The 20,233-nt window shown below is 51.3% G+C and overlaps 1 protein-coding gene across 2 annotated transcripts in view; it reads left to right on the top strand.

The window, feature by feature from the left end:
- The window catches only part of LOC119967065 (fibulin-7), a 68,024-nt gene that overhangs the window by 40,482 nt on the left and 7,309 nt on the right, over positions 1-20,233 (top strand). The window contains exons 4-5 of one of the 2 annotated variants that reach the window (XM_038799104.1): positions 14,355-14,480; positions 17,385-17,528. In XM_038799104.1, the coding sequence (XP_038655032.1) occupies positions 14,355-14,480; positions 17,385-17,528 (270 nt within the window). The remainder of the gene's footprint in view (positions 1-14,354; positions 14,481-17,384; positions 17,529-20,233) is intronic. The other variant, XM_038799106.1, reaches the window with a different exon arrangement.

Raw genomic sequence — 20,233 nt, 5'->3', positions numbered from 1 at the left:
TCACCCCCACAACCCAAAGATGTGCAGGGTAGGTGGATTGGCCACGCTAAATTGTTGCTTAATTGGAATAAAAATAATTGGCTACTCTAAATTTTTTTTAAAAACATTGACACTGCAATGAAGTTACTGCGAAAATCACCTAGTCACCAATCTCCGGTGCCATTCCCTTCATTAGATAACATGGCATACGGAGGAATCCATGCTTTCTGAGTGAGACACTATCAACCCAAATCAGATGGAACCAAACCGCAACAGTCACTACTCCCATTAGTATTTAACATTTTTTCTAAAATGATTTAAGGATGCGTTTACTGCCATCGCCATGCATACGCAGTTGTAAGTTGATGATAGGCCCAGGTTAATGACCGTTATTTTTAACGGGGGAATTTGCAACATGAACCCAGCTTAATTCCTTTTAAGAACTATGCATCAAAATAAAGTGGCTTCAGTACTTTGCAAAACCGTATTTGGCTCTGCAATTCATTAATTCACTATTTTTCCAATGTTCCCTCTCTCTGCATCTCATTTTGTACCTCAGCCTCTCGGAATCTTTCTGTCTCTGCACATCTCTCTCTCTCTATCTCTGTGGCTCGTTCATTATATTTACATCACACCGGCATTTGCTCTCTCCCATCACACAGCCTCTATTTATGCATCTATCTGCCCTTCTCAAATCAGTGAATCATAGCATCCCTAGAGTGCAGAGGGAGGCTATTCGGCCCATTGAAGTCTGCACCGACCCCCTCTAAAAGAGCACCCTACCTAGGCCCATCCACCCGCACTATCCCTGTAACTCTCCCTAACCTTGGACACTAAGGGGCAGTTTAGCATGGCCAGTCCACCTAACCTGCACATCTTTGGACTGTGGGAGGAAACCGGTTCACCCGGAGGAAACCCACGCAGACACGGGGAGAACGTGCAGACTCCACACAGACTTTAGCTTAACTTAACCCACGCAAAAGCAGGGAGAATGTGCAAACTCCACATAGTCACCCGAGGTTGGAATCGAACCCAGGTCCCTGGCGCTGTGAGGCAGCGGTGCTAACCACTGTGTCACCGTGCTGCCGGTGTTGGTGCCCGGAGTCTCGCTTTCCGCCCAGCTGTGGGGCAATGTAGAGTCCGAGAATACTGCCTTCCAGCAATAACCCCGGTGTGTATAACAACCTGGATTGCGCTGCGGGGGACGTAGCAGGGGGCAAGGGTAATTAGTCGGTACCAGGAGCAGCTTGCTGCGATGCTGGGAACGGGAGTGCTGGTGTCCATAAACCATCGAGTATGGCCTGCTTAATTTAAATGGAATCGAGTGCATGGTTTCTGCACATGTGCAGACCAGTGGGCCTGTGCAGATGGGTATCAGCTGCCATGTGCATGGCTATGTTACGTTGGCAGGAGACACTGTATTGATTTAAACTGGATGGGTTAATGCCTGCATTACAATAGTAACATCGCACACATGTTTTAAACACTCGCACGTTAATACTGCATGCAGTAATTGAAAGGCTCACACTATTAGACTGAATTGGGATCAGAAATTGGTTCTTAACTGTTGATAATTGTACTTGGTGTGATCACGAATGTGGAACGTCTGACTTGACCTCGCACAGACTGTTACGCTCAAACTCACTCGATGTGCAGACCAGCCAATAGCTGGATTTCAGCGGGATTGAATAATAAAGTCTTTTATGGTGTTTCATGTCACTCAAAACCACCTTGATCAAAGTCAGCTGAATGCCCTTCCTGAAACCTGAAAAAAGCAGCATTGCATTCCTCTTGTGGGAACACCTGCATATCGCTCCCCAGCCGAATGAATTTTTTTTTTTGGTCTCACATTCCACCCTGAGCTTTCCTATCTTTCCCATCAGGCAGCCTCTGCCAGGGTGAGGCAACATGTGCTCGCATGCCCCGTGAACCCAGCCATGCTGCAGCTGCCAGACCTGACGGATTTCAGAGGTCAAGGACGCCTTTAGTTAATGGACTCAGACATCTCATTAAATCATTTCACGGTCTAACAGTCCAGAGATATTCCAGACATTCTATTGATAGGCAACGGTACCTAGTTCTGAGTAACTCTCTTGTGATGCTGGTTGCTGTAAGAGAACTCTGTGAGCCAGGACACACGGGGCTCAACTCTTTTGTCCGGGTGAATGGAGAAATACGCGAAGCTGAGGCTATTGTGATGAAAATACCCTTAAGACGCGTTAAAGGCTGTATTACAAGACCATGCATGGATTACGATGGAGGAGATCATTCTGCTCATTCGATCTAATTCTTCCACAGTAAATGGGAACAATAGGAGCCTGTTCTGCAACTTAATTAGATCCTGGCTCATCTGTATTTTGATTCCTTTTACTCACCTTGGCTCCATAACTCTCTTCCCAGCAGCACTGTGGAAGAACCTACACACGATCAATCACTACTGAAGCGAGATTGTAGTCCAATTGAAGGCTTTAATGAGCAAGTATTTACCCCAGCAGTTCCGGTACAGAATGACTGCTGTGGGTGAAACACAGACTCTTATGCTCCGCCTGCTGGGCGGAACCAGCCGGCAGGTTCTACCACTCACACTACAGTATAAGGCACATCCCACCTCGGTACCGCGATACCCTTGATATAGCCTACCACACCTACACCATTTCCAGATTTTCACTTTCTGTGAAGAAATGTTTCTCGGTGAAGGGTATGCTCTGATTTTAAGATTACGTCCCCTTGTTCTGCACTCCTCCACCAGAATAAATAGTTTCTCTTCATCTCTGCTGCCAAATCCTGGAACCATCTTAAGCACCTCAAACCGGTCATGCCTTCGTCTTCTTTCCAAAAAGGAATACAAACTTAGGGGTAAGCGATCCAGTCCCGCCCGCCTCAGGAATCATTGTGCACAGGACGGGTAATAACCTCGGGCGATAATTTCTGGTCTTGGAGCGGGAGGGGCGAACAAATGCCGCCCCAATCTCTGCAACCTGTCCTCATAATTTAACCTCTATTAGCGTCCCATACATCTGTGCTGCACCCCTTTGCCCCTAGCCCACTAAGACCAGTAAGGCAGCACGGTAGCATGGTGGTTAGCATCAATGCTTCACAGCTCCAGGGTCCCCGGTTCGATTCCCGGCTGGGTCACTGCCTGTGCGGAGTCTGCACGTCCTCCCCGTGTGTGCGTGGGTTTCCTCCGGGTGCTCCGGTTTCCTCCCACAGTCCAAAGATGTGCGGGTTAGGTGGATTGGCCAGGCTAAATTGCCCTTAGTGTCCTAAAAAATAATTTTAATGGGGGTTGTTGGGTTACTGGTGTAGGGTGGATACGTGGGCTTGAGTAGGGTGATCATTGCTCGGCACAACATTGAGGGCCGAAGGGCCTGTTCTGTGCTGTACTGTTCTAATTCTAATTCTAATATCTTTCTGCTGAGTGGGGGTGGCAAGAACTGAATGTTTCCCATATACAGTACAACCAGAGCTTTATACAACTGTAACGTAATTTTAAAGATATAATACAAGCCCCACCACTTACCATTCCTGAAGGCCCACACTACCCTAACCTCCTCTTTCTTGGCAAAATGTTCCCCTATTCACCAGTTTGTCTATTTTCAAGCAGGATTTTTGTGACCAATTAACCAAACCTTCAGCAAACTTCAAACCTCTAGTTCTCATCTGCACCATTAATTGGGGAGGGGTGGCGTGGTGGCGCAGTGGTTAGAACTGCCGCTTCACGGCACCAAGGACCCGGGTCACTGTTGGTGTGGAGTTTGCCCATTCGCCCCGTGTCTGCATGGGTCTCACCTGCACAACCCAAAGATGTGCCGGACAGATGGATTGGCCACGCTAAATTGGAAAATTTTTAATTGGAAGAAAAATGAATGGAGTACTCTAGATTTATTTACTTTTTTAAATTGCAGAAAGGATAGGCCTCCCTGCCAAGCCACTGCCCACCCCAACAAAAAATTGCTGCAAGGTTGGGGTGGGGAAGGGACCTGGAGGGAATCTTGTCCATGCAATTCCATGCCCCCCCCCCCCCCCCCCCCTCCCCCACACAACCCCTCCGGTCCCCTCACCTCAGAACCTAGGGGTAGGTAAAGTCACAGCCATGCTGGTGAAATGGTATGTCACAATGTCGGTGCCTGGGGTGCGGTGTCATACAGTTATCGAGCTTTATGCCATCAAGCAGCGACACGGCTGGAAACCCGATCTCGACTGCTGGAGAGACACCAGGTATTCCGAAAGAGAGTCAGAGAGGGCGAGTCACAACGAGGATTCTCTCCCACACTCGGGCTGGGTGTGTAACAGGATCATGGGAATATTCAAAATCAAAGTCAAGTTTTTAACAGGTCAGGAACAGCAACATTTTCCAAAATATTAATGGAAAATTATTGCATTCATATAATACTTTTTTTTAATAAACATTTTATTAAGGTATTTTTTGGTATTATAACAACAACACAATAAACAATTTACATGAAACTATAAACATAGTGCAAAAAGCCATCTCCCTCCCTTACAGGTCCCACCTTTATTAACCCCCCTACTCTAAGCTAAACTAACCCCCCCACCCCCGCCTTCTGCTGACAATTAATTTTCCGCGAAGAAGTCGACGAACGGCTGCCACCTCCGGGTGAACCCTAACAGTGATCCTCTCAGAGCGAGCTTGATTTTCTCCAGAGAAAGCTAACCATGTCCGACAGCCAGGTCTCCGACTTTGGGGGCTTTGAGTCCCTCCATGCGAATAGTATCCGTCTCCGGGCTACCAGTGAAGCAAAGGCCAGAACGTCTGCCTCTTTCTCCTCCTGGATTCCCGGGTCTTCCGACACCCCAAAAATCACCACCTCTGGACTCAGCGCCACCCTTGTTTTTAACACCTTGGACATGACATCTGCAAACCCCTGCCAAAATCCCCTAAGCTTCAGACATGCCCGAACCTGTGGACATGGTTCGCTGGTCCTCCCGCACATTTTACACACCTATCCTCCACCCCAAAGAATCTGCTCATCCGGGCCACTGTCATGTGAGCCCGATGCAGGACCTTGAATTGAATCAGGCTGAGCCTGGCACATGATGCGGACGCGTTGACTCTACTCAACGTGTCCAACCGTAGACCATCCTCTATCTCTCCTCCCAGCTTCTTCTCCCACTTGCGCTTCAGCTCCGCGATCTGCATCTCCTCTGACCCCGTAAGTTCCTTGTAAATGTCTGAGACGCTGCCTTCTCATACCCACCCTCTACCATGTCCTGAATCCCCCTTAGCGGGAAGATTGACACCTGTTTACGTAGGAACTCCCGCACCTGCAGATACCTGAATTTGTTTCCCTTCGCCAACCCAAACTTCTCCTCCAGTGCCCTCATATTCGGAGAGCTCCCCTCTATAAACATAGCCCCCATCCCCTCAATCCCTGCTCTCCGCCATATCCGGAACCCCCATCCATACTTCCTGGGGCAAATCGGTGATTATTACAGATTGGGGACTAGACCAATGCTCCCTCTGCTCTCACATGTCTCCCCCAGACTCTCAGGGCCGCCACCACCACGGGGCTGGTGGAGTACCGTGCCAGCATGGCAGAGGCAGTTGCCAATGCCCCCAAACCGCCTCCATACGCTCCCATGCCGACCTCTTCCTCACCACCCACTTCCTGATCATGGCTATATTTGCCGCCAGTATTAGTTACTAAAATTTGGCAGCGCCAGCCCGCCCTCTCCCCGACTCCGCTTAAGCATTACCTTCCTTACTCGCGGGGTCTTGCCCACCCAAACAAAGCCAGTGATCACTTTGTCAACCCGTTTAAAAAAGGACGCGGAATAAAGATGGGGAGACATTGAAACACGAACAGCGGCCCGGTGATTTTCTGGCCCGCGATGGGCCGAGTGGCCGCCCGTTTTAGGCCGGTCCTGCCGGCGTAAATTACAACAGGTACTTGTTGTTTTATGCTTCTTCAAGTAGCATAAGCTGCTTCCTCTGACAAAGGAAGGTTCAGACTTGGAGATAGGTTTAACACATTTATTGAACAGTTAACAATTCTCCTACTTGAGTTCGACTCGCCTGCTGATCTTACTATAGTAACTCAATCTAACTAACCAGTCTGCTCTAAGCCATACGGTGGGTGTGATGCTTCCTGATCTGCCCCTGTGTCTCTGAGTGTCGCCTATGGAAAAAGAAAGAGCATGTGTGCCCTGTCCTTTTATATGGGTAGCCCCCTTGTGGTAGTGTCACCTCTGGGCGTGTCTTGACTGCCCATTGGTCGTGTCCTATCTTACTGACCTATTGGTTGAATGTCTGTGTGTCAAGATGTCTCTGGTGCTCCCTCTAGTCCTTATTCAGTCCTAGTGTATCTACATTAACCCCTTGTGTATTTACAGTAATGCATATCACCACAGTACTTACTGGCGGGACCTGGCTGCACGGGCAACCTCCGGGGTCCTCGGGGGGAGGGGGGGGCGGGGGGGACAGGGCAGGGGGGGCAGGGCAGGGGGGGATCTGGCCCGAGAGATGCCCCCACAGTGGCGTGGCCCGCGATCGTGGTCCACCGATCCGCGGGCGGGCCTGTGCTGTGGGGGCACTCTATCCCTCCGCGTCGGCTGCTGTGGACCTCCGAACGGTGGCACAGTGGTTAGCACTGCTGCCTCACAACGCCAGGGGTCTGGGTTCATTTCCAGCCTTGGGTGACTGTGTGGAGTTTGCACATTCTTCCCATGTCTGGGTTTCCTCCGGGTGCTCCAGTTCCCTCCCACAGTCCAAAGGTGGGCGGGTTCAGTGGATTGACAATGCTAAATTGCCCCTTGGTGCCCAAAAGGTGAGGTTGGGTGTCAAGGATAGGGTGGGGGAGTGTGCCTTGGTAGGGTGCTCTTTCAGAGTGTTGATGCAGACTCGATAGGCCAAATGACCAACTTCTGCACTGTGGAGATTCTATGATTCTATTCTACGATCAATCCTCTGCTTCCTGCCACTCAGCCAATTCTGGATCCAATTTCCCAAATTCCCTTTTACCTTCTCTTACCTTCGCTATCGGTCACCCGTTTGGGACCTTGTCAAAACCTTGCTGAAGTCCAACTAGACGACATCAAATCTAGGATTTTTCTTTAATTTCCCGCCAATATCCTCACATCTCCTTTTTGTTCTCCTAATTCCCTTTTTAAGTTCCGTCTATGCGTCTCTCCGGGCTTCTGCCGTTTTGAGCCCTTGAAATCTGCCATAAGCCTCCCTTAGGGGGAGGAAGGTACGACTGCCACAACTGGCCTTTAAAAATGTCAGCAGCGACGGACTTTTGAGATTGCCAGCCATCCCGTGTGATGCGACCATCAATTCACTCATGACACGAGAGGAAGTAAACTGTGGCTTTAATAGACTTACAACTGAGCCTGCCTGCGACCAGAAGAACTCACAAGACCACAGCACTTTATACTTCCGGTAGTGGGAGGGGCCGTGGGCGAAGCCAAGGGTGGAGCCCTGTATGAGCTCCTCATCTCCCCCTGTGGGCAGAGCCACGCAACAGCTCACAGACGGAGCCCACAGGGACACAGTGATGCACAGTGTGAATTATGCCTTATACGTTCACCACATTCACCCCCTGTAAAGAAAATCAAGTCCGGCGGGGGTGACGGGTCTACAGATTGAGCCGGTCCGGTGGCCGAGTCGTCCGCTGGGATCGGCGGAGCACTGGGGTTGCAGCCTCTTCGGATGGCTGTGTGCTGACGGGCGGTGTGGATCTGAGGGTGGACTCGGGCTGGTTCGTTCGGAGCTTCGTTCCTGACCGGTGCGACGGGCAAAGGGGGGCACAGGAAACCTGTAGACAGGGGGCACAGGGCGTGGGGGGTCGGGTGGGGTGTAGTGTGAGGAGTACCTCGGCGGTGGTAGTGGTGGTCGTTCCTGCAGGCGCCAGGTCCCGGAGGGAAATGGTGTCCTGACAGCCGTCAGGGTGTTCTATAAAGGCGTAAGGCGCGATTCTCCGCCCCCCACGCCGGGTGGGAGAATAGCGGGAGGGCCTCCCGACATTTTTCACGCCCTCCCGCTATTCTCCCCCCCCCCCCCACGCCCCGAATCGCCGTTTTTTACGGCGAGCGGCGATTCTCCAAGGCCGGGCCTTCGCGCCCGTTTCAACACGGCAGCAAACACACCTGCTCGCTGCTGTCGTGAAACGGGTGCCAGATGCCCGTTTGGGGCATCTGGGGGCCCGATTGGCACGGCAGTACCACAGCCGTGCCAAGGGGGACATAGGCCTGCGATCGGTGCCCACCGATCGCGGCCAGTGCGTCCGTAACGGACGCACTCTTTTCCCTCCGCCGCCCCGCAAGATCAAGCCGCCACGTCTTGCGGGGCGGCTGAGGGAAAAGACGCCAACTGCGCATGTGCGGGTTGGCGTTGTCCAACCTGCGCACGCACGGCTGACGTCATCGGCTGCGTCAGCCGGCGTGACGCTTGACGTGCGGCCTTGACGACCGTTGTCAAGGCCGCACTGCCGTGACGCACGGGGCCGCGCTCCTAGCCCCGCCCGGGGGGGGGAGAATCAGCCCCGGAAGTGGGTGTGAAGGCTGCCCTGGGTCACAGCCTGTATGCGGAGAATCTCGCCCAAGGTGTGGGTTTGAGTGTAGCAGTAGTACCCTCTCTACCAGAGGGTCCGTTTTATGTGTCCAGACGTGCTTCCGGAAGAGAACCGGGCCCGGCGTCCTCAACCAAGAGGGGAGCGAAGCTCCCGTGGTAGAGCCCCTAGGGAAAACAAATAATCGTTCGTGAGGGGTCTGGTTGGTGGCGGTGCACAGGAGGGACCTAATTGCATGGAGCGCGTCGGGGAGGTCCTCCTGCCAATGGGAGGTCGGGAGATTTCTGGACCGGAGGGTCAGTAGGACGGTCTTCCAGACCGTCACATTCTCCCTCTCCACCTGCCCGTTCCCCCTGGGGTTATAGCTGGTAGTCCTGCTCGAGGCGATGCCCTTGTCGAGCAGGTACTGACGCAGCTCGTCGCTCATGAAGGATGAACCCCTGTCGCTGTGGACGTAGCTGGGGAAACCGAACAGGGTGAAGACACTGTGCAGGGCTCTGGTTACTGTGTGGGAGGTCATATCGGGGCACGGGATGGCAAACGGGAAGCAGGAGAATTCGTCTATGATGTTGAGGAAGTACACATTACGATTGGTCGAGGGGAGGGTCCCTTTGGAATCGATGCTCAGACGTTCAAAGGGCCGGGAAGCCTTTACCAGATGGGCCTTGTCTGGTCTATAGAAGTGCAGTTTACACTCCGCGCAGATCGGGCAATTCCTGGTGATGGCTTTTACCTCCTCGGTGGAGAAAGGCAGATTTCGGGCTTTGATGTAGTGGGCGAGTCGGGTGACCCCGGGTGGCAGAGGTCATTGTGGATAGCCTGTAATCGGTCGTCTTGCGCGCTGGCGCATGTGCCGCCTGACAGGGCATCTGGGGGCTCGTTGAGCTTCCCCGGCCGATATATGATATCATAATTATAGGTGGTGAGTTCGATCCTCCACCTCAAGATTTTATCGTTTTTTATTTTGCCCCGTTGCGAGTTGTCGAACATGAAGGCAACCGATCTCTGGTCGGTGATGAGGGTGAACCTCCTACCTGCGAGGTAGTGCCTCCAGTGCCGTACGGCTTCCATAATGGCTTGAGCTTCTTTTTCGATTGAGGAGTGTCGAAGTTCCGAAGCGGAGAGGGTTCGGGAGAAGAAAGCTACTGGTCTCCGTGCCTGGTTCAGAGTGGCAGCGAAAACGACCTCTGAGACGTTGCTCTCCACTTGAAAGGGGACGGATTCATCCACCGCCCGCATGGCGGCTTTGGCGATGTCCTCCTTGATGCAGTTGAAGGCCTGGCGGGCCTCGGCTGACAGTGGGAAGAGTGTGGTCTTAAATAGTGAGCGGTCTTTGTCCGCATACTGGGGGACCCACTGGGCGTAATAGGAGAAAAATCCAAGGCACCTCTTGAGGGCCCTGGAACAGTGAGGGAGACGGAGTTGTAAGAGGGGGCGCATACGGTCCGGGTCAGGCCCCAGGACCCTGTTTTCCATGACATAGCCGAGGATGGCTAGTCTGGTTGTGCGGAAAACGCATTTCTCCTTATTGTATATGAGGTTGAGTTTCTGGGCGGTTTGGAGAAATCGGTGGAAGTTGGCGTTGTGGTCCTGCTGGTCATGGCTGCAGATGGTGACGTTATCCAAATACGGAAACGTGGCCCGCAGCCCGTACTGGTCCACCATTCGGTCCATTGCTCGTTGGAACACTGAAACCTCATTAGGGCCATCCATGGAGAAAGGGGACCCGGAGGAAATGGAAGAGGCGGCCATCTGCCTCAAACGCCGTGTAGTGGCGGTCCTCCGGGCGGATTGGGAGCTGGTGGTATGCAGACTTCAGATCCACCGTGGAGAAGATGCGGTACTGGGCGATCTGGTTGACCATGTCTGCAATTCGGGGGAGGGGATACGCATCGAGGTACGTGAACTGGTTAATGGTCTGGCTGTAATCAACCACCATCTGGAACTTTTCCCCGGTCTTGACGACCACCACCTGAGCTCTCCAGGGGCTGTTACTGGCCTCTATGACTCCTTCACGTAGGAGCCGCTGGACTTCGGCTCTAATAAATACCCTGTCCTATAGGCGATACCGTCTGCTGCGAGTGGCTACGGGTTTGCAGTTCGCAGTGAGATTAGCGAAGAGTGGAGGGGGGTCGATTTTTAGAGTCGCTAAGCTGCATCTAGTGAGAGGGGGTAGGGGTCCACCGAAGCTGAGTGTGAAGCTTCTAAGATTGCATTGAAAATCGAGCCCGAGTAGGAGGGGGGCGCAGAGGTCTGGGAGTACGTACAGCTGGAAATTAGAGTAGCTGGCGCCCTGTATTGTTAATGTCGCAACGGTGCGCCCTTGTATTTGAACCGGTGCGATCCCGAGGGCTAGGGAGATAGTTTGCCGTGCTGGAAAGATAGGGAGCGAACAGCGTCTTACCAGGTCTGGATGAACAAAGCTCTCGGTGGTCCCGGAGTCGAAGAGGCACGGTGTCTTGTATCCGTTGACCTGAACGGACATCATTGAGCTTCTGAGGTGCTTTGGCCGCGACTGGTCCAAAGTGACTGCGTTGAGTTGCGGGTAGTCGGTGGCTTGATCAGCAGTGCTGGAGTGGCCCTGTGATGACTGTCCGCGGAGGTTGTAGTCGTCGATATGAACATCGGGTGATGGTCAAAATGGTGGCCCCCGTTGATCGCACGTGGTGGGTGATGAACAAGATGGTGTCCAAGATGGCCACCCCTGTGGATCGCACGTGGCGGGCAGCGAGGAAGATGGCGTCCAAGATGGCGGCCCCCATGACTCGCACAGGGCCGGCCGTGTGGGGGAGGATTGCCAAGATGGCGGCCCCCATGAGTCGCACATGTCGGATGGAGGCGGAGTCGGCAGACACGCTGCAACATTGCGGGGTCTGCAGGCCTGCGAGTTGGGGGAGCGATTGCTCTGGACAGCGGGGGAGTTAGAGGGTTTAGATTTAGACAGGCATACCTTAGCAAAATGTCCTTTTCGACCGCAGCTGCTGCAGGTCGCGTTGCGGGCCGGACAGTGCTGCCGTGGGTGTTGGAGCTGACCGCAGAAATGGCACGATGGCGCTCCATAGTGGGCGGGTGGCCGTGCGGCGCAGGCCTGAGGCAGTCTCCCGTCTTGGGTCCACGATGGGGTCGCGTGGTCGGTGGGGAACGAGTTCAAACTTTGAAACGCGACCTCCAGCGAGGTTGCTAGCGTTACAGTGTCCTCCAAGTTCTGGGCCCCTTTTTCGCGGAGACGCTGGCGCACGTAGTTAGACCGGACCCCTGCAACATATACATCACGGGCTGCGAGTTACATATGCTGGGAGGCAGTTACAGCCTGAAAGTTACATTCCCGTGCAAGAGCTTTTAGGTCGCGCAGGTAGTCCTCTAGCGACCCTGCGGGGCGCTGGCGGTAGGTACTGAAAATATGCCACGCGTAAACTTCATTTACAGGCCGCACGTATAGGCGGTTGAGTATAGCGAGGGCCTCGGTGTACGAGTCGGTACTATCAAGTTGCGTAGAGATGCAATGGCTCACCCGTGCGTGTAGGAGACTGAGTTTCTGCTCTTCAGTAGCAGAGGAGGTAGTCGACGCAGCCAGGTAGGCCTTGAAACACCGAAGCCAGTGTAGAAAGATTTCCTTCGCTTCTGCGGCCTGCGGGTCGAATTCTAGTCGATCAGGTTTGAGGGCTAATTCCAAGGTGGTTTTTTAAGTCTATTAAATTGATGCGACCATTACTTCACTCAAGACACAAGAGGAAGTGAACTGTGGCTTTAATAGACTTACAATGGAGCCTGCCTGCGACCAGAAAAACTGAGGGCAGACTCACAAGACCGCAGCACTTTATACTTCCAATAGTGGGAGGGGCCATGGGCAGAGCCATGGGTAGAGCCCTGTACAAGCTCCTCATCTCCCCCTGTGGGCAGAGCCACGCAACGGCTCACAGACAGAGCCCACAGGGACACAGTGATACACAGTGTGAATTATGCCTTATACATTCACCACACCATGCCTGCGTGCCAGGTCAAGAAATGCGTAGGCCCGAAGCCCAGCCGGGTGGACCGCCTCTTCCTGACGTCAACTCGCTGTCCATGTCCAGTTTTTTTCAGAAACTGAAAGTGGCGGCAGGGAGCAGGTCACTGGCCCCGTTTGCTGACGTCACGTGTCCTGGGCGCGAGAGAGATTCCTCCATTTTACAGCTGCCAGCAGTGGTGGCGTGAGCTCCAGTGAACAACCCATGAAGAAGAAGCTGAAAATAGAACAAAGTAGCAAAAAGATGATTACTTGAGGTGGGGGTTAATTAAATGTTCCCCTGCAAATCAGGAACCAAAGTCCATGTGTGTTATACGCACTGGCAAATGAAAGTTGAAAAATTTCAAAACTTCAAAGACATTTGAAGACTAAACATGGCGGGCGGGATTCTCGCTGCCCGGGGCCGGGCTGGAGTATCCCCGCAACCGGGCCACGCCGCCCTGACGCCAGCACGCGATTCTCCGCAGCGGCTTGGTTGGCGCGGCAGGGTCGTGGGCTGCTGTACACGGTCGGGCTGCCGATTCTCCGGCCCGGATGGGCCGAGCGGCCGCTCTAAAACGAGAGAGTCCCACCGGTGCTGCCCACACCTGTGGAACCGGGGGGGGGGGGGGAATCTCCGGTGGGGCCTGCCCGCGATCGTTGCTCACTGACCGGCGGGCCGGCCTCTCACTCTCCGGGCCTATTTTCTTCCGCACCGGCCCCTGAACACCCATGTTGCGTCGGGGCCGGCGCGTTGAGGGAGGCCACCGCGTATGCGCGGGTTGGCGCTGCGCACAGTTCGTGCGGGGATGGAAGGCTGGAGCGGCGTGAACCGCTCCAGCGCGTGCTGGCCCCTTGTAGGGCCCAGGGTCGGTACGCAAAGGCGTTTCCAACAGCATGGACAGTCTGCCGCCGAATGGGAGAATCCCGCCCTGTGAGTGCGAGGACAAACCTCTTTACTTTTTTCAATGGATTCAGTGAGATCTTAAATCATCAGTGGAAGTCATTCTCAGAAATGTAGCATTGAATAACAAAGCAGTGAGATCATGAGGACCAAACAAGCTTTGTCAAAGCTGTCATGTGAGAGTACCTTTAAAAAAATGGGTGTTTATAAATGGGTGTGTATATAAATATCTGGAGTGAGAGTACCTTTAAGAAATGGGTGTTTACTACTGCAGTGATGTCAGAGAGTGGGTGGAGCTGGGCTGTCTGTCAGTGTTTTACTTTCGTTTTTGAGCAGGCTGCAGGGTGTGTTTTAGCTTTGTTTTCAGTGTTGGAGCTGAAGCCAGACCAAGCAGGTGTACTGCTGTTCTCTCTGCCATCAAAAGACTATCTCTTGATCATTTGGTGAATTCAGAATTATAAATGTTTTCAGTAGTGACTTTAACCTGATGTGCTTCTGATAAAGGCTTTGTTTTTAAGTCGTATGGATGTTAAAAAGGAAAGCTTAAAGGATTACTTAGTGTTGTATTCTTTGGGGGTTGTATTTGAATTGATGGTTGCTAAGATGTTCACTGTATGTTTTAAAAAGGTTAACTTGAGTTCATAGAATAAACATTGTTTTGCTTTAAAAAATACTTTTCCATTTCTGCTCTGCCACACCTGTAGAGTGGGCCGTGTGCTCCCCATACCGCAATCTATTAAAGGTTGTGGGTCAGGTGAACTCCAAGATACACTTTGGGGTTCTCTAAACCCTGGCCCATAACAAAAGCGTCATCTGGACTCGAAACGTTGGCTCTTTTCTCCCCTACAGATGCTGCCAGACCTGCTGAGATTTTCCAGCATTTTCTCATTTGGCTAAATCTGTGGACCGTGGAGGTCGGCATTCCTATTTCAAGCCTGTTTGATCTCTCTCACAGACGTTAACGAGTGTGCCAGCAACCCCTGCCAAAATGGAGCGATCTGCGTGGATGCCGTGAACCAATACACGTGCTCCTGCTCGAACAGCTGGACGGGGCGTCACTGCCAGTATCCAGTGCAGACAGGTCTGTAACATCTGGGAGAGGTTCAATACCTGTCTGGATTTGGGGATTGTGAGAAGAGTATCTTGTTCCAGTGAAATTTCGGAAACAAACATTTCCGATTTCCTCAAGGGCATTAACATGGGAATGTGCTGCACGGAATTGTTACAAAGGCACACTTTAAAAACAAAAAAATAGAATTGAAAAGCATTTTCGGAAGCAAATTCTGCACATGCTGTGGTTTTACTTTTTAAAACCATGTGGTATCTGTTTCAGAAGCTTCTCTTTGAAGTACAGTTGTTATTGTGTGGAACGCACGCACATTCCACTGGGGTAATATGATCATGTTCGGTGAATAATAGTTTAACTTCCTTTTTAAGACACATAAACACAATATTGGGGAGCAGGATGAGAAGGCTGAATAATTTTCTCAACAAGACGTCGCTTCGCGATCATCATGATACAAGTTTGCCTTTCATTTGGCTAGGCGAGAATTAGACTCCAATTCTGGTGGCCATGCATTCATTCCCAACACACTCCCAGATGCTTAGGACCTGGGATTTATAGAATTGCACTGAAAGACTATTCTTTCCAATGGCGCAGTGGTTAGCACTGCTGCCTCATGGCGCCGAGGTCCCGGGTTCGATCCCGGCTCTGGGTCACTGTCCGTGTGGAGTTTGCACATTCTCCCCGTGTTTGCGTGGGTTTCACCCCCACAACCCAAAGCTGTGCAGGGTAGGTGGATTGGCCACGCTAAATTGCCCCTTCATTGGAAAAAATGAATTGGGTACTCTCAATTTGTTTTAAAACAGAAAGACTATTCTTTCCTTATACGATGGTCTGTTTGAGGTCCCATTTATTTTACTTTTTTTTGGATACGAGTAAGCAATTTATGACCATCGGAATGAAATCATTCCTTGTTGTATTTGGAAGAAAATGTTGGCACTTTTATATGAGACTCCTAGTACTGCTATTTTTAAAAAAACGTTAACTAATTATAGTGAGCAACAGGATTGCAGATTATTTCATACCAGGCAATTTTGATCCAAATTTCCAGGTGAGTAGTATTGGTGTGGTGAGCCACGTATGGCTATTGTATATACTCACTGTTGTTCTATTATTACTGTTGTCATCCACATCCACTATTGTAAATACTTACTGTTGTTGCTGTTACTGTTGCTGTTAAATCGTTGTGTTGATGCTGCTGTTGGCTCCGCCTGTGGCTCCGCCCCTCTGAGGAGGTATATAACCGGCCGATCTGGGACAGGCTCTCAGTGCGGGAGAAGCTACAGGTTGGCACACATCTAGTTGATTAAAGCCACTGTTCTTTGGTGCAAACTGTCTCGACTGAATTGAGGGTCATCAATTGGAAAGTAGAACATGGGGCTGGATTCTTCTTCTGCGCCCACTGCAAGATCGGCAAGGGAGGGACGGGGACCACGTGAAGATATTCTGGTTGCCGGGTGGACGCGACCATGGTTTAGGGTTGCTAACTGGGATTAAATATATTTCCTGGGGGGTTTCATCACTTGACTCGCCCTCCCCGCTTCTGCCATTAGTCAGACAACACATCCATCCTTGTGACACACCACCTTCCTACTCCAATCGGCAAACATAGCTCATCACCCAATTGGACTGTCAGCCAAACAGCCTTTTTTAAACCCCCATCTTCAATATTGTTCTATCTGGTCAAGAAAAGAAACCCCCTCTCCCCATCATTTTTAATGTCCCTATGCTTTTATTCCTCAAGGCTTGCACATACCAGTGTCCTGGAGAATCATCCTAAATTCCTGGAGACTCCAGGTCAATCCTAATATGGTTATATCTTTGCCAAAATAATATATAGTTTTTAAAAGGCAATTCAATCTTAAGCATTGCTGGCTTTTAGATATTAGACTGATATCTGACTGCAACCATAAGTTGACAGTATCTAATCATCAGGCACATAGCCAAGTAACACTGTTACAGGTTGAGCAGTGCCAGGCAGAATCCATTTGCTTCACAAAGCTAACATCTGGAATCTGCATTAACATAGCGGAGAAAGAGAAGGACTTGCTTTTATAAAGTGCCTTTCATGGCATTGGGAATGCCCCAAAATACTCTATAGACACTCTTGAAGAGTACTCGCTGGTGTAAAGTAAGAAACAGCAGCCAGAGCTCACAACTAGCAGCCGTAAGATCATCTCTTTCAGTGACGTTGATGGAGGGACAAATACTGACCACCTTTGAAGTAGTGTCACAAGACCTGAGGAGGCAGACGTGAGCTCAGTTAATGTCTCCTGCAAGATGAAAGCACCTCCCACAGTGCAGCACTCCCTCCGCACAGCATTGAAATGTCGGCCTAGGTTTGGTGCTCTGGTGTCTGGGGTCAGACTTGAATCCACAAAATTCCGAGGCAAAGGCGCTGGGCCATACCACTGCGGTGCTTGACAATTTAGTCTGATCTCCTTACCAAATTGGATTTGTTAGATGTGACGGTGTACCTTGGGTGCGTTTGCTACACTAAAGGTGCCGTGTAAATGCAAGTTGTTGTTGAAATTCCCAGCTGCAGAAAGATTAGATTTTACATCTCTTTTAATTATTGACCATCTCTCTCTCTTCGGTTTCCTTGGAGGACAATTCTCTGGGCTCATAACGTGTTATCAACACCACCAAAAGTAGTGGGAAGAATTCCTGTTTCTCCCAGGTCCTTGAAACAAAATAATTAAAGTCGGCGACCAAGTCAGATGGGGAAATTATGAACCCATGTTCTCCATTGAGTGGCGCCATCCAAACAAAAACAAAACAATCAATCCAGAATAAATAGAAGTATGGGGTGGAGAATTTATCTCCCAATTGTAGATGCAGCTTCTTGTAATCATTATGGTGCCAAAATCGGAGAACTGCACAAACAACTTTTCTGGTATCTCACTTTCTCCCCCTCCAAAGCTCCCATTGCAGCAGAATGGAGTGCGTTAAGTGACCTGTCCTTTAGTCGGAAGCCCCGATGTGCAAAGATTGACAGGACCCAACACTGCAGCTGTGATGCCGGGTTCCATATGAGTGGGAGCAGTGAGAACAGTGTGTGCCAAGGTAGGTGCGTGTGATGATCATAAAAATGCTCAAATTGTTAGAATGTTATCAAAAATCCAAACAAACTTGATTTCTTTTGTAAGTTAGAACGGCTGTGCTGGAATCGTCTCCAACCCTGTCTTTTATCCTTTCCTGACAAAAATCCTAATTCCTGTACTTGTCGGCTCCAAACTCAGTTCCTCCATGGCCTCCTCGCTAATCTCCCCATTTCCTTTGTCTTTCACTCACAGCTTATTCAGGAAATGAAGGGAAGTTAGTCAGCTCAGTTGGCTGGACGGCTGGTTTGTGATGCAGAGCCATGCCAGCAGCACGGGTTCAATTCCTGTGTTGGCTGAGGTTATTCATGAAGGCCACACCTTCCCGGCCTTGACCGCGCCTTCTTGACATCGCCTGAAGTGTGTCGGGGGCCCACCGATCTGCGGGCGGGCCTGTGCCGTGGGGGCACTCCTTCCTTCCGCGTCGGCCACTGTAGGGCTCCGCCATGGCCGGCGCGGAGAAGACACCCCTCTGCGCATGCGCTTGAATACGCCGGCCGGTCTGCGCATGCGCAGAACCATGCCGGTGGTTCTGCGCATGCGCGAACTTGTGCCGGCCCTTCGGAGCTGGTTGGCTCAGTGCCAACCCCTCCGCCGCAGGACTGTCCCCCGGAAGTGCGGAGGATTCCGCAACTTCCGGTCGGCCCGATGCCGGAGTGGATTGCGCCGCTTTTTACGCCGGCGTCGGGCCATCGCAGGGATTCGGGAGGATTCCGCTTCAGGAATCCATGACTTGCAACTTCCAAGATCCATCACCCTGACTTTTCAAACTCTACTGGCTCTCCTTACCACGAGTGAAATAATCTCAAGATCCTCATCTTGCTTTTCAGAAACATCTCCACAACCTCCCAGGGCCCCGCTAGCCCCCTGCTACAGGTAGGAGAATCGCTCTTGACTTTTCCAAGGAAATATCCCCATTTTGGAGAATCCAGCCCCAGATCTGGCCTTCAATCCCCCCCCCCCCCCCCCCCCCCCCCCCCCCCGGGCCTAATTCATCCTCGTTGCCTCCCTCTCTTTTCAGAAACCTTTCTTTTTTTGGACAACATCTCCTTTTATCCCCCATAGGTTTTGCAGCATTTCCTGCTCGGTTTTTGCTGCTCTATTCCCAGCTCGACTCTGAGATTCCTCTCCGTAGACCAGCAGAAGTGGTGTAGAAAGCAGAGTAGTTTGAAAGTGCAGCAGGAGCCCAGAAGGAAAGGAGCTGCTTTTTACTTGAATTAATTTCTGGGATATGAGTATTGATGGCGAGGTCGCTATGCCATCAGGCAGCACGATGGCATCGTGGGTAACACTGCTGCCTCACAGTGCCGGGGACCCGGGTTCAATTCCGACTTTGGGTGACTGCCTGTGTGAAGTTTGCACTTTTTCTCCGTGTCTGCGCGGGTTTCCTACCACAATGCAAATTGTGCAGGTGAGGTGGATTGGCCATTCTAAATTGCCCTTGGTGTCCAAAAAGGTTAGGTGGGATCACTGGATCACATGGATATGTTGGAGGCGTGGCATTAGGCAGGCTGCTCTTTCCAAGGGTCGATGCAATGGTCCCCGTCTGCTATGTAAATTCTATGATTCTACGAATGCAAAAAGATGTGCAGGTTAGGTGGATTGGCCACACTCAATGCTGGGGGTTCAGGGGAATGGGGCAGAGTGTGGGCCTGGGTAGAGTGTTCTTTCGAGCAGGGGGGTGGGGTCAGTGCAGACTCAATTGTCCGAATGGCCTCCTTCTGCACTGTAGGAATTCTATCGATCAATTGCCCATCCTGAATTGGCCTTGAGTAGGTGGTGGTGGCCATCTCCAGAGCCTGTATCTCAGAATTCTACACCAACCATGTAATAGGAAGGATGCGGCAGAATTGTAAAGCACTCTTCAATGCGTGTTAAAGTGGGTTGGTTAAGGGAATGCAGGATGTTCATGGGTGGGGAGCAGTAAGAGAGATGAGGGTAAGCAGAGACAAGGACATGCCACAGATGCTGCTGGGGTGATCCTGTGGTTAAAGAAAAGGATCCTTCATAAATACTATGCTGACGATAAGCCACTTTCCTCAATGCACAAGGCCTATCATGGACAGAATCGTGCAATTTGTGGGCATATTGTCCACCAGGCTGGCCTCTGTTTCCCCCTTTTGACATATAATCAACGGGAAGCCTCCAATAATAATCGCTTATTGTCACCAGTAGGCTTCAATGAAGTTACTGTGAAAAGCCCCTAGTCGCCACATTCCGGCCCCTGTTCGGGGAGGTAGGTACGGTAATTGAACCCGCGCTGCTGGTCTTATTCTGCATTACAAGTCAGCGATTTAGCCCACTGTGCTAAACCAGCCCCTAATAAATAAAGCCATATTGTATTTGCTACAATTGAAGATAATTTACATCACTGAAAACAGAGGACTGGATCAACTCGGGCCACCATCTGTGTATTGTCTGTACACTGATGTAAAGCAGAAATGGCTTAAGCCCTGGAAAAAAGAAAGATTTCAAGGCCTGAGAGAGGGTGGAGATGAGACTTTTGGTACCGGGGACGGGGGGGACGGGGACGGGGGACGGGGGGTCGGGGGGGGGGGGGGGGGGGGGGGGTAGGCTTCAGTCACGTGGAGAGATTAGAGAAGCCGGTTCTTTTTAGAGCAGAGAAGGTGAGAGTGAGATTTGAAAGAGGTGTTCAAAAATCATGGCCGG

The sequence above is a fragment of the Scyliorhinus canicula genome, chromosome 6, assembly GCF_902713615.1.
Source record: "Scyliorhinus canicula chromosome 6, sScyCan1.1, whole genome shotgun sequence".
Lineage (NCBI taxonomy): Eukaryota > Metazoa > Chordata > Chondrichthyes > Carcharhiniformes > Scyliorhinidae > Scyliorhinus > Scyliorhinus canicula.
The sequence above is the reverse complement of the archived record's forward strand: the minus strand, read 5'-3'. Positions and strand labels throughout refer to the sequence as shown.